At 36.4% G+C, this 14,385-nt stretch overlaps 1 protein-coding gene across 3 annotated transcripts in view; it reads left to right on the top strand.

Moving 5' to 3' along the window:
• The window catches only part of COL25A1 (collagen type XXV alpha 1 chain), a gene marked incomplete at both ends in the record, with an annotated part of 461,173 nt that overhangs the window by 428,542 nt on the left and 18,246 nt on the right, over window positions 1-14,385 (top strand). The window contains 7 exons of one of the 3 annotated variants that reach the window (XM_082653475.1): window positions 1,121-1,165; window positions 3,626-3,706; window positions 4,561-4,623; window positions 5,253-5,303; window positions 7,359-7,385; window positions 10,779-10,859; window positions 13,521-13,556. In XM_082653475.1, the coding sequence (XP_082509601.1) occupies window positions 1,121-1,165; window positions 3,626-3,706; window positions 4,561-4,623; window positions 5,253-5,303; window positions 7,359-7,385; window positions 10,779-10,859; window positions 13,521-13,556 (384 nt within the window). The remainder of the gene's footprint in view (window positions 1-1,120; window positions 1,166-3,625; window positions 3,707-4,560; window positions 4,624-5,252; window positions 5,304-7,358; window positions 7,386-10,778; window positions 10,860-13,520; window positions 13,557-14,385) is intronic. The other 2 variants (XM_082653474.1, XM_082653476.1) reach the window with 2 other exon arrangements.

Here is a 14,385-nt window from a genome sequence, read left to right as displayed (position 1 = left end):
AAGCCTTTCTAGAAAAATACAGCCTCAAGTCAGTTCCCTTGGAAATCTGTCTGCGAGGCAGGCTACTCACACACTCCAAAGAATTGTTTTTACAAAGTTTCCGAGGTGTGGGCATCAGAGAGATTTATAATGGGGTCTACATAAATGACCCATTGATATAAAATAATACCTTGCCTTTCAAAGAATTTGTTCAGTACCTTTCCGATTGAAAAGTAACTGGACATTTGTTGTTTGAATAAATCTCTAGCACATTGTTTAAATTTGTCTTTAATGGAACATCTTCAGTTAAGAAAAAATAAATCCATCTATTTTGGGTTTGTCAAGGGTTCTAATAAATCACAATATGAAGAGTAAATTCAGTTCGTCCTAGCATAGTATAGGAAATTGAATTGATCCAAAAGTAATTTTCTGTGGATTAAGATATTATCTGATATATTATATCCTTCAGTGAGGCTTATCTGGAAATAGCACATTCACAATCATTATGAATTTGTATTCACGGTTCAAACAATGCCAGGTTAAATATTATAAACATATGGGGCCTTTCATTTTACTCTTTCTTGAGTTAACTACCGTGTTTTTGCTTTTTTCTCAAATTGGAAAATAAGAGAAATCATACAGAATTTTAAGGAGGAAAAAATTAGCTAGCTGAGGCGTATAGGTTGTTCCTGGAGGATATGGTCAGCCATCAGATGATTTCAGTTTTCTTTCACCAAATTCTTATAGTCTGAATCCCACATGAGGGGAAAAAATAAAAACACTGAATCTTAGCGATATGTAAGTATTATTATACATAATATTCAAAAAAATGTGGTTTTGGAATTCCCCAGTGGTCCAGTGGTTAAGACTCTGGGCTTCCACTGCAGGGGGTCCGGGTTCGATCCCTGGTGGGGGAACTAAGATCCTGCATGCCACACAGTGTGGCCAAAAGAAAAAAAAACATTATTTCACTTTGTATAGTCATGTGATATGATGTAATAACGTACTTGAATTATGATGCATTTGCTGAAAGTTAAATTGTACTGTTACCAACTAGCATCATTTTTTGCCTCATTTTTACTTAGTGTAGTATGCTACCAATAATAAATAAGAAGCTAGCCATCAATTTTTATCTTAACAGGGAGAGCCAGGATCTCCAGGAGTCCCAGGAGTTGATGGAGAGCAGGTAATTTTCAAAGACATATACTGTCATTTAAAGCATCATTATTGATGACCTTTTGTTATAGGTTTGAAGACCAAAAGTCATGAGTGTTGATTTATGATATTCTTTTTTTTTTCCTTACCTTCTGTTCTAGAGACTACATTAACTTTAAAAAGCAATTGGTTTTAAATGAGGCATTAGTTTTCTTTGTACAAACATGCAAGTTATATGATGCTTTAGATTTGCCTTAATAATCCCTATCAATCTACCGATGACATCTCTGTGAATTTTTATTAGACTTGTAAGATAATTACCAATTTAGTAAGAATTGCCTAATTCTTGTCAGTGAATACAAATAATTCAAGGTTTAAAGCTGTGACGGTAGTTTCCACAAAATTAGATATTGCTTACATGTGTAATTTTGACATTGTTGTCTTTTCCCAAATAAAGATTGTACCTAATTTTCTAGATCATTAGAAAAGACAGAAACAAGCAGGACACTTGTAGCTTTGTAGAATATGGCAGTATCTCCGAGGGTTTCCCCTAAAACAGAGGTTGACAAACATTTTCTATAAAGGACCAGATAGTAAATGTTTTAGGCTTTTCAGGCCATAGACATTCTCTATCAGATTTTTTGAATGCCACTTAAATTTTGTTTTAAACATTCAGCCTGTACAAAAACAATTCCTGGACTGGAGTTGGCCTGTAAGCCATGGTTTGCCAACCCCTGGTAGAAATGAATCTGACTAGGAGAGTGTGGACAGTATTCAAAATTCAGAATCTAATCACAAGGATGAGTTTCAAGATTTTTGATGTTTTCTGGGCTTCCATTATTTACCTAAGAAACGGCTAAAATCAAGAAGATCATAAGAAATCAAAGACATTCTTGATACAGTTTGTGATATATCCCTCTCAGGAGATAGTATTAGATAAGAAAATTACGAGAAGCGTTATTTTAATATCAGAGTTGTATATTGAAATCATATAACATCACACTAAATTAACATGTGGTAGTTATAAAAGAGACTTTAGATGATCTGCTATATCCATCAGAGATCACATTAGCGTTTAAAAATCTGATGGTATTACCTCCTCCAGTTAGTCATTATAAATAATTTGACATACATAATGACATACTACATGGTATGTCATCCCTACATATACAATAGCTGAATTTTTTTTTCTATAGGCTTCACAAGGTCTTCTTCTACTACTAGGTCCAGTGGGTTGGCTCTCCTGCTGCTCTCTTTTACTAGATTCCTGAAACCAACCAGGATCTGATTAACTATAAGATCCATCTATCTATTTAGGTACCTACCCACCCACCCACCCACCTAGTGGGTGACTCTGAAGTAGGTGCTATGAAACAGATATACGTAACAAGAAAAGACAAGTTCCTGTCCTTAAGTAGTTTTTGTTTTTTGGTTGTTTTTTGTTTTTTTGCGGCACGCGGGCCTCTCACTGTTGTGGCCTCTCCCGTTGCGGAGCACAGGCCCCGGACGCGCAGGCTTAGCGGCCATGGCTCACGGGCCTAGCCGCTCCGCGGCATGTGGGATCTTCCCGGACCGGGGCACGAACCCGTGTCCCCTGCATCGGCAGGCGGACTCTCAACCACTGCGCCACCAGGGAAGCCCACTTAAGTAGTTTTTAGTATAGAAAATATGAACAGGTTAGTGCAACCAGGGATCCCTATAACCATAACTAAAATAACTATGATCATCTCTGCTGAAGGATGGGCCATCTGGTCATACTGCAGTGAACCTCCTTAGATGAAAATGCTTAACGATATACATTAATTTCAGTATTAGTATCACAAAATTCCTATTTTTTTGCATTCAAAATACACATATATCTGTTTCCTCACTGTAAAAAGAGAATAAAAATCACATCTTGGATCACCTCATAGAGATGTCACGAGAACAAAATAATAACACTGGAAAAGTGGAAGTATTTCTAAGCATTAATTGAGCATTAGTATATACTGAATGATCTACCTGTCTGTAGATGGGACCATTGAAAACTGTTGGTGATTGGAACCTCTGCCTGCATTTAATGGGAATAGAGGGATATAATGAGTGGAGATGTGAAAAATTTATTTGGACCTTTGTTACTATAACACTAGGTCCTGCTTCAAAAGGTATATTGTGCATTAAACCCATTAATTTGTTTTCAGGACTGGTGATATAGAATTAGCTGCCAGGTAAAAATGTGGAATCAGGAGAAATGATGTCAACACTTACATTCCTGCTTTTCATACTTAAATGGCCTAAGTAGTAGAATTTAATCTCTTCCATTACAAGAGGAAATAGTATTGATTCAATGTAGAAGTTTGCTATAAGAGATAACTCTACCTAAAAATGAAAATCAGAATCATCTCAGCCTGAGGCCCATCTATTGGCAAAAGTAATCTGGAATTCTATTTTCCCTATTATGTAACCATCCATGGTCAGTATGATTCTTAAGTGCAAACCATATCATTTGTAGGGACTCAAAGGTTCAAAGGGAGACATGGGGGACCCAGGTATGCCAGGTGAAAAAGGAGGAATTGGACTTCCTGGATTACCGGTATGTTTATATTTTTAAAGATGTATTCATATTAAGATAAATTAAATAATCAGAAAATAGTTGTATTATTAGCTGCAGTCTCATCTAATGGTTCATTTAATATTTTTATTATTAAATATTTGAGGTGTTTTTGGTTAATTACTACAACTAAGGCTCTAGAAGAAATGTTAAAGCATCTAACCAAATGAATTATAAAATAAACCTTTATGCTTTCCTGAATTATTTTCACTAGAAGATAGTAAAATGAATAGAGTTGGTCATTAATGTAGGATGTAACTGATCATTTAAAAATAAACAATAATAAAAAAAACCTAAAAAATACAAAATAATTAAAAAAACAAATTACGCTAGAAGTGTCCTCCTTATGTTACAATATTATGGGATGGTGTTTTTATGGTTTCCCCCACAATTTTTACTGAGAATTTGGAGAGGGAAATGTAGAAAAATGTAGGGAAAAAAATATAGAAAACCTCACCGCCCTAGATCATTTTTTAAAACAAGGAAATGTGTAAATAAGGGTCAGTGAAAACGAAGTTAAAGGACTGCTATTTAAAGTCAGCACCACCATTAAAAATATAACAGTTATAATTGGATATATTTAGCAATGTATAAGTTTAACCAATCAAGCATAACTTAGTTTCATTTACTTTATAATTTATTTCACATACCATGCACAATCCTAGGGATTTGAGGAAGCTTGATGTTTAGCTTGAGGCTAAAATGCAAGGGGATAAATCCTTCTCTTACATTATCATGTACATGATATTATAAAAATTTCAAGAGGATGCTGGATTTGGGGAGAAAATTCAGCTGTTCTTTACTTGACCAGCTCAACTCTTAATGGTTATTTGTAGGGTGCCAATGGAATGAAAGGAGAAAAAGGAGACTCGGGATTGCCAGGTCCTCAGGGTCCTTCCGTAAGTGCATGGGGGCTGAACTTCCATGGTTCCCAAAAAACTCTGAAATGGGCCAATTATTCACCGACTTCAACCTGTGCCAGATGGCTTATCAACAGTAGAAAGGCCATGAACCTCTTGGTCTGTCAAACTGTAGAAGAAATATCCGTCAGCCTTGTACAGCGAGAGACAAAAGTGTCTCAGAGGTCTGAGTTAGAAGCGATTTTTCAGAGGACTATCTAATCCCGGGAGAAAATCAATGGTTTTCCCACAATGCTTTTGGATAGAGCTCTGTGAATGTAGAAGCTATGTTCTTTTTTTCTCCAGAGCCCTGTTGTTGCTTAGTGAAATATTTGAGAGTTTAATAGTAGTTGTAGCATTATAGCATTTCTTGGTAATCAGTTGCTTCCTTTTCTTTTAATGTACTTTTGATTTATTCTGGCTTCTGTAGAACAACTGTATTTTTTTTAAGTTTTTTTATTCTCACGAAGGAATTTCCAAATGTAGAGAATCAAATGCATCACTTCTTCCAGTATCCTTCTTCCTCTGCAACCATTAATGGCCTTAGCAGAAGCCCAGCATGAGATTCAAGCCCAACTGCCTTATCTAAATGAAGTAACCAAATTCATGTTTATTTTTCGGACATGCAGATCATAGGCCCACCAGGCCCACCAGGTCCCCATGGCCCACCAGGCCCCATGGTAAGTTTCCCTTCTCTCCAAAATATAATCATTTGTTTAAGAGCATGCTACCAGAGGAAACATGAACACACCCCTCAAAACAGCCAGCTTGTATGTTGTACTACTCTCTGTGGAATGGACAAAAAATAGGGGGTGCTTTTCTGATTGTAGAAGTGTTGTCTTTCACTCTCCCAGGCACATCTGTTGGAAAGAGGTGGGGTAGTTTTGTGATAGGAAAGTTAAATAAACAGATTTGGCAAGCTTTACTCCACTCTTAGGGTATGAACATTGGAAAATCATTTTAACCAACCACTGTTCTAGGCCATTAATAGCATAACAAGATTAATAATTGTAGCCATTAATGAATGTTTCTAACCAGCTTTGAGGATTGAGACCCTTTAATGAAATGTTCAGTAAGAACATTTAGAAAATAATATGATAAAAATTGTCTCACTTCCACAGATGATATATATTGTTGGATCTTTTTCTTTTCACTTTTAAATACTTCTGTAAATACAGTGTTTACTGCAAATATCCCTCAGTGACCAGTGGAGGCAATGACTGTGTCCTCATAGAACTTATGTTCAGTGAGGAAGGTAGCCATTAAACCAGCATAATTCTCCAAATGTCTACCTAATGACAGTTTTGTTAAGGCTAGAACTAGAAGGCAGAATGCTTCAAATGCTTTTGACTAGGATGGGTTGGGAACAAGTCAGGCAGTCTCTAAGGTCACATTTGTCTCGACAGTGTCCCGATAAACCATATGTCTTCAATCATAGAGATTAAGTAAACTGTCGGTCACTCTTTCCTCCGGTTGTGCTCCAAGAAAGAACATCGTTGGAATGATCTAAACCACAGAGCGTAGCCTCAGACCCAATCATCTATTTCTTACTAAGTGGCGTTTCTATTTCATACCACAAAACAATTATAATTAATCTGATTTTCTTAAAACTAAATAGTGCTTTAAGAATCAAGCAAGTGGCATACTTTTGGCGTTTTTATACTCCCGCCACTTTAAGTTAGAAAATTAAATTTTAAAATGCTATATCCATTCATATCATAAAATTACTTAGTTTAAGGAATTTAAAACCATTTCTAAAATGAAATAAGAATACTTGATAAAATGGCCATTTCCTGAAAATGTTTATCCATAACATATCCAAAGGGAAAATATTATTCCAGTGTAGACATATGTAACAAATATCTATGTATTGCTTGCTTAAAAAAAAAAAAATCAAAACTTTTTCCTACTGTTGTATGATTTTGCTGATGAGTATGCAAATACTCCTGTCTCCAAATGGTTCATTTAAATGACTTGAAAGTTTAAAGCAATCCACAGTAATCTTTAGTTAATTTAGGCTGATTAATTCATCTCTATACTTAGATTTTCCACAAAATACAGGGGAAAAGCCCTGATTCATGAATGTGTTGTGACTTCCTTCCACTGGTAAATAATTGTTACAAGAGCCTTGAATAATTCATCTTTGGAAAAATGAATGCATTCTAAATAATAATGTTTAGCACTCCTGTACTAGAATCCTTTTCTTAGCCTTGAAGAAATAATGCAACAGGGTTCCAAACTTGACTGTCATCTCCTCATTTTCTTGCTCCTTTAGATTTCTTAAAACCTTGGGTCTAGAGCAGTTAGTAATTGAAAAGGTCTCCTCGTCACTGGTACTTAAAGTTCAAAAATTTTTTAGCAAATTTTAAACTCATAAGCTATCTCACATATTCCACCTAGATTTTTTTAAATAGGAATTTGAGAAAGAGAAGTAGTGTGGGTCCACAAACACTTTTTTTTTTTCTTCCATATAACCCTGGCAGATTCCCCCCTCCCTCTCACAGGTATTTAGCAGAAAGAATTGCTGTTAATGAATTTCCTATTACAGAGGAATCCAAGAGCTAGAAGGAACTTTCACTAGGTATTAACATCCGCTGGCCTGCCTCTAGCTATAGCTCAAACAAAAAGATTCTTGTTATACATCTCTTTTGTTACTTTATATAATAGTTAATAGTCACTTCTGCTGGGAAAAAGTGAATCAATTCTTAATTCAAAGCTGTGTTTTCCATTTTCAGGGACCCCATGGACTTCCTGGACCAAAGGTAATCCAACAAATCCCTTGATTATTTGTTGGCTGTTTCATTGTTAATCGTGGGGAAGCATGACAGAAGCATGTCTGTCCTGTCTTATTTATTTGTCAAGTAATGTTGATAATCTTTAAGCCTTTAAGTATCCAGATGTTTAAATTTCACAACAACGAATGACTTATAACAAATTTAAGTGATATTACCTAGAGATGAATTAGTCCTCATTTTGCCTTTTTCCTTGTCACTATGTAAGTTTCTTAAGTTACTAATCATAATATACTCAAAATCAACATTCTAAAAGGAAAAAAAAAAAGTGAATCTGATGACATTCTCAGACTAGTCCAGATGCTCTTTCTTAGTATGGTATCTTTAGTTGTATATTCAGATGTTATTAGTTGATACTTCTTGCTTGTCATATAGCAGTACTGCATCTAAATGCTTTAATTATCCAGCATCTTAATGTTGTACTCCCCCAGAGGTCACTGGTCTAGAATGAGGTGAGGTATATCAAGTATGCTATACTGAGGAGAAGGTTACATCACATACACATATTCTGTACTCTGAATTAACAAGAGAACAATGGAGAATATCCCTTCCTTTTGAGAATTATTGCAGTTTGTATTGTGAAGATGGATGAAGGTGCATTCTTTGCCTTTGTGTAGACCGAGAAGACACCTTGGAGGATTAAAATGAGACCTGAAAGACATGCTTCTTCTTTCAGTGAGCATATGTGATGAGGACGTATGTTCTGATCTCAACTTTGCCACTGACAGGCTGTGTCACCTTGGGGAGATTATATACCCTCTCTAATCCTTCATTTACTCAATTAGGTAACTTACCTCAGAGTGTTGTGATGATTTAATGAGGTATGATTATAGAACACTTCACAGAATATCCAGTGCAGCTGTTAATAAAGACCCAATTAACGTCAGTTGTTATTGTAATCTTGTGTTTTGATGCTTTGTTCTGAACAGAAGAATTGATCTAGTCCTCAAGGCTGCTTGAGAAAAGGTTCCATGACTCTTGCAACCTCCTCAGTAGTGAGCTGATGCCTTGAAATGGAGAGGGGGTGAGGGGACACATAAATGCAGTGTTGGCACTAAGAATCAGAAAGCCTAGAGGCGGCCCACCCTCTCCTCTGAGCACTCCCGCTGACCCCCCAGCTTTAGGGGTGGCAGAGGGATTGGTCTGACTCCAGAAACCTGAGTTTCCTTTTTGAGATGAAGCAGGTGACTTAGCCGAGAAAGGAAAGAGTTCGTGCCTCTTCATTCTTCTTAGAATGCCTTCCCTTCTGATAAGGCCAGTGATCGACAGCGTCTCAGTGGCGTGGATTATAGTTTAGGGTAAGAACATTTTTGTTGGGGTCGAAAGAGAGCTTATCTATCAGCTCTGTGGTCTAGGTACTTATCTAGCCTTCTTGGGCCTCCTTCCCCACACTGGACTAAATAATAGTTCCTCTGTTGACTTCTGTTTGGATTTTAAGGTACCACTAAAAACCAGATTAATTGTAATGACTCAGGCCAAAGCCACCAAGATTGAGTTTCTAATTCTATGAGTGATTCAGTTACCCCGTCACCATTACATTAATAGATGCCCAAGATCCTTCTGATATCTACAGGGCAATGGTTCACTTTGCCTACACTTAACTTCCATTGTTATTTAAATCATAGATTTCAGAGAATTATAAAGTTGAAAACATCTCATAGCTTACCTGTGCTAGTTCCTTGATTTTATAGATAATAAACTGTAGGCTCAGGAGATTTAGGTTATTTGCTCTAAATTACTGTGCCAATTAAATGACAGATCTGGGACTAGAATTTAGGTTCAGAGTTGAAATTTGAAATTTTTGCCCCAGAATTTGATTGTTTAAACTTACCTTCTCAGTTAACGCCCATTCCTATCAATGCATGATTCCTCACCAAAGAACTTCATAGCCTACCAAGGCTGCCCTGCCTGTTCATCATCTTAAGATCACTTGCTGAATGAAAGTCCACACACATGCAAAGCCCTGAGTCTCAAGTTTAGACCAGTTAACTGCAGTTGACTACGGAGCCTTGGCTTTAATCTCACATTGACTCTAGCTCTGGGACATTCCCAGGATCACACTTTACCAACCATAGAATATTTGGCTTTCCTACAGTGGCAGCATTACAAACTCCCTCTCCTCAGAGCTGCCAAACTCCATTAGGTCATGCCAATGTGTTTATTATTTTGTGACCCCTTTGAAAGTTCCAATATATAGCATGGTTCCATGGATGACTCTAGCTCACTGTTTCCTAGAATTTCCTGATGAGAAGAATCACCTGGGAGACATTAAAAATACCATTCCTGTGCTGCTATGGTCCAGGTGGTGCCCTGGACTCTTTAACAAGTACTGCACTGATTTGCACCATCAAGCAAACGGGGGAAATACTGCCCAGATTAATAATAAATACTGCCCAGATTAATTAATAAATACTGCCCAGATTAATAATCCCTCCTGCCCCTCTCCCACCTCTACCACTCAGGACTCTATAGGGCATTTAAAACTGAAATCATCTTCCTTCCACAAGTCTTTCAAGATTTTCTTGATGAAATTAATATCTGTACTTAAAAGCTGAAAAGGGAACAGGTCAGAATTCTAGTTCTAACATGCTGCTGCCGACAGAAAATAGTGTATTACATTCTTAGGTTTTTAAAAACAGAGTCAAGAGAATTTATCACTTATCGTGGCTTTTGTATCGTCACCTTAAGTTAAATTCAAACCTACTTTCTTCTGAGATTGGACAGATAGACAGTTAGTAAAGCCACATGTAAGTTCTGTGATCTTCACATTCTCTCCTAGGATTGGCTCTTTGTTGTCTGTTCTATTGATTAATCCTTGTAGGGACCTGACTTGCAATGTCAGTGAATGAGGATTCACCAAATGGCATTACTTCAAAAGTCAGTTGCTACATTTTTAGCTCATTCCCCTGGGCAAAATGCTTAAAGGCTTAAAATATCCATATATATAACACTGTCCTGCATATTCCAGTTTTCCATTCCAGCAGAGTGAGTCTTTCCTGCTCAGCCTCCTTCAGTATCCTCCACTCCGATTGTCTTTGATTTACTTGGTCAGAACAATGTAGCATAACACCAATTACCTTGATGTAAAACTGAAAAATTCGAAGCTCAGACATATACATTTTGCTTGTAAGGAGCACACTTTCTCAGGAGTTCTGCTTCCTAGAATATTATTTAATTGTCAATTTCAGTTTGTTAATTCTTAAAATTTTTTAGATTATTTTTGAACTGATGCAAGACAAATCTAGCCTGACTCTGCTGTTACCTAAAACTGGAATCTGCAACCATTTCAGAGACTGGCTCTCTTCTCTCGAAGTTGAAACACCCATGATAGCAACCAAAATCGGCATTTGCTTTTGCATTTAGGGTGAACCAGGGTTAAATGGTGTTAAAGGATTGAAGGGTGAACCAGGTCAAAAGGGTGACAGAGGACCCCTTGGTCTTCCAGTAAGTAAAGAAAACTTTCCATTTCAGTGCAAATCTCAGACTTTTCTTTCTACCCTAAGTAAGAACTCTGGTTTACTCAATGACCATCTTATGGTTGAGATTTCTGTAACTGGAAAACATACTGTGTTCGCACAGAGCTCGGCCCAGTTTTGTTTCTCTGATGTCTGCTCTTGTGTCAGAGGAAGATCCCGTAACAAACAATACCATAAATGTTCTGTCGTTCAATTACATACATGCCAAGCTTCCTCTTTTAACGCTGACAATTCTTCTCCCATCACCCTCCCCTTTAAAAAATTATTATGCAGATTATTTCATAATTTCTCCCAAATGTTTTTATTATTTAGTGTAGTGTCAAATCCTCCCTCAATTTTTATTTTTTCCTCTTCAATGCCAAAAACCATAGCCCCTGTTAGTGGAAGGTATGCAATTGGCCATTGTTGAAGGCGTGGGGTCAGTGCCGTGGTTCCTTACATTAATCAATCATATTGTGGTCTAAATGTTATATGTCGTTTGTGCTGGAAATGCCCTCTTACGAGGTTCCTGCGGCAATAATGGATAGTATGGAAGAAGTATTTTGCAGTTATTTAGAGATTTTGATTTTTAATGAAAAGGAGATTTCCAACTTTCATGCACTTTATGCTGGTCTTCTTACCACAACCACTAAAAAGCTATTTTTAAATGATTATTAAATATGAGGGGTTTTTCTGTTTGTTTGGGTTTTTTTGGCTGCACCGTGCAGCATGCAGGATCTTAGCTCCCTGACCAGGGATCGAACTTGTGTCCCCTGCAGTGGAAGCACAGAGTCCTAACCACTGGACCGCCAGGGAATTCCTAAATATAAGTTTTAGTTTCAAGCTTTTCATATGCTGTTTATTCAGTGAATGCAGATAAAAGTCAGTAAAGAACATTATAGATTACATTATTAAAATATGACATAAAATTGGGAATAGAAAATAGTTTATCCACGTCTCCATAAAAAAATTGGTGACTACTTATTTTATTTTTCCCACAAGTACTGTATTCTAAGTACTAAAGTATTCCTCTCGATAGCCGATGCCTTACATAGATCAGGCACTTAGTAGATGCTTAATATGTGTTCATTTATTGAATGATGTAAGCCTTATATTAGAGTATAGGTTAAATCACACCAATTAGATCATGCCACAGGTATAAAACCTAAAACCTGTATAATATGTGTGAGTCATTAATTCACATAAATATAATGTTATATAATCAGTGCAAAAATTTTATCATCCCCCTATTTATTTTTAAATTTTAATAATGGTGACTCTGAAGAAAGTATCAAAAAGCAAAAGAAAATTTGGATTTCTATTTTATTTAAACCCTCAATCTGATTTCTTTAAAGTTTGCCCTAATTTCAAATCTAGGACTAGTGGTCATTTTTATGTAACATTTAGCCGAAAGCTCTACATATGCTAGCATTAAGCGAATGATAACACACGTATTTTTTTAAATTTTAATCATTGCTAAGTAAATGGAATTTTGCAGTTATAATCTGACTCACAATAGGATTGTACAGAAGGAATTGTAAAATAAAAAATGAAAAGTACCCCCCAAAATGTATGGCATAGCATCATTTGTAGCGTTTGCAGCTGGAATAAATTTTTTTTCTTCCATTTTGTATTATTAACTACATCTGAAGCATAAAATGGGGAAATAGTTCTGCAACCTTGCCAAGAGATGTATAGAACTAGTGCATTGTCTTTCTTAAATACTCCTTGATCAAATCAACATTTTTAAAGGACTATAAATAAACATTGGAGTTTTGAGATACAAAAGCCATAGCAAAAAAGTAATTGCGCTTATAATTGAAAAAACAAGCATCGAAACTGTCATCTTTTGGTCATACGTTATGCATAGCCTAGAGTTGAAGGGAAAGAAAAGCATGCATTGCCTGAGAACAACATTCCATTTTTAAAGCATTTCCCATTCAGACTTTGATGCTTGATTACTTGAAGTGAGCTGAGGGACAATGTTGTTTGGGACAGTTATTTCTTTTTGGACTCATGAAGTTTTTCTGGCTTTTTCCTGTTCCTAGAAGTCCCTCTAGTGGTGACTAATGTGAACACAGTGAGAACAATCCAGAAAACAATGGGTATCGTCTGTGTAAAATCCAGAGTCACCCTGACATGTTAAAAGTCTGCATTTGTTATTCACAAATGCTATTTTAACAAGTAAAACGAGAGCTGTTTTCTTCTCCTCTGAAATTCTAACTTGACTGATTATTATAATGAGCCCTTTCCTAGAAGATCGGCCATTATTTTTTTTTCAGAACCAAAAGAAATATATTGTGAATGGCACAGTCTTTAGAAAATTAATTTCATACGGAAATTAGCAACCCAGACTGTTACTGGTAACTATTTTAAAGCCCACTTTATAAACCTCATTCACTTGATTTCTAAGTAAGAATTTATCAAATGGAAATGTCATAAAAATGCCATCATCTGTGGGGTGTTTATTGTCACATGGTTTTTTTTTTTTAACTAACAATTTGTAGCAATGTGATATTCATCCCAGAACCCTGTGACTGCGTATTATGTTGTTTGAAGTGTTACATTTGTTCATCAGTACCTCATACTAATCTCTGTTCTTGTCATTCGTGTTACACCCACCAACCCTGCTACCAACCAAATCACACAGGGAGCATCTGGCTTAGACGGAAAGCCAGGATCCCGGGTGAGTCAGCACCTCAACTTGCTCCAACAGGTTTTGTGGCTAGGAGTTTTATGCTTCAGGACAGACTCCCATCAAATGATGAGGGGTACATAGGACTGGAGCAGAAGAAAGTGGACAAAGATAGGGCAGAAAAGGGAAAGGTCGACAAAGCCTGGGTTGCAGCCTTGTTTGTCATACAGCCTAAAGTGCAGAACATCTTTCTGAAGCCGGGGTTCAAGTCTGGATAACTTGTGACGTGGGAAGAATGACCAATCTAATTGGCTTCATTGTCGTAGAATCCCAGACAGATTTTTCCATAACCAATGAACACTTCCTGCAATTCCATGGGAGGGGCCCTCTGAAGGAATCAAAATCATGTGAATTTATTTTAACTTGCTTTTCCTTTTATGTTTATGTCCATTATTAGAAATGTAACTTCTTCTTTGGAACTAACTTTCAAATCTCTGTTCATTGAAATGACTTGTCTGTCTTCTGTCATTTTGTCTCTTTTCTATGGTTCTTAACAGCTCCATCTCTTAAATTTCAGCTACAGGTCCTCAATATTTAGAAGTCTTCTGAAGATGAACTTTGAGTTCAGGCAGTAAGAAAAAGATCAAACTGATGTTGATAATTCAGCAACATTAGAATGAGTTTAAAACCCTGAATTATTTCATATCACAAGACTCATAGAATAAACAAGAATAGTAAAACAGAAATAGGAATACTAAAAAAATTGTGCTAGAATAGTTTCTGTTTGCAAATATCATAATAAATTCATTGCAAATCTAAGCATAGTCTTCCTGAAAATGAGCAAATATACCTGAAGTCCTTGCTACATTTTTAAGAATCA

The sequence above is a fragment of the Grampus griseus genome, assembly GCF_964374135.1.
Source record: "Grampus griseus genome assembly, chromosome: 4".
In the NCBI taxonomy this organism is placed as follows: Eukaryota; Metazoa; Chordata; class Mammalia; order Artiodactyla; family Delphinidae; genus Grampus; species Grampus griseus.
The sequence above is the reverse complement of the archived record's forward strand: the minus strand, read 5'-3'. Positions and strand labels throughout refer to the sequence as shown.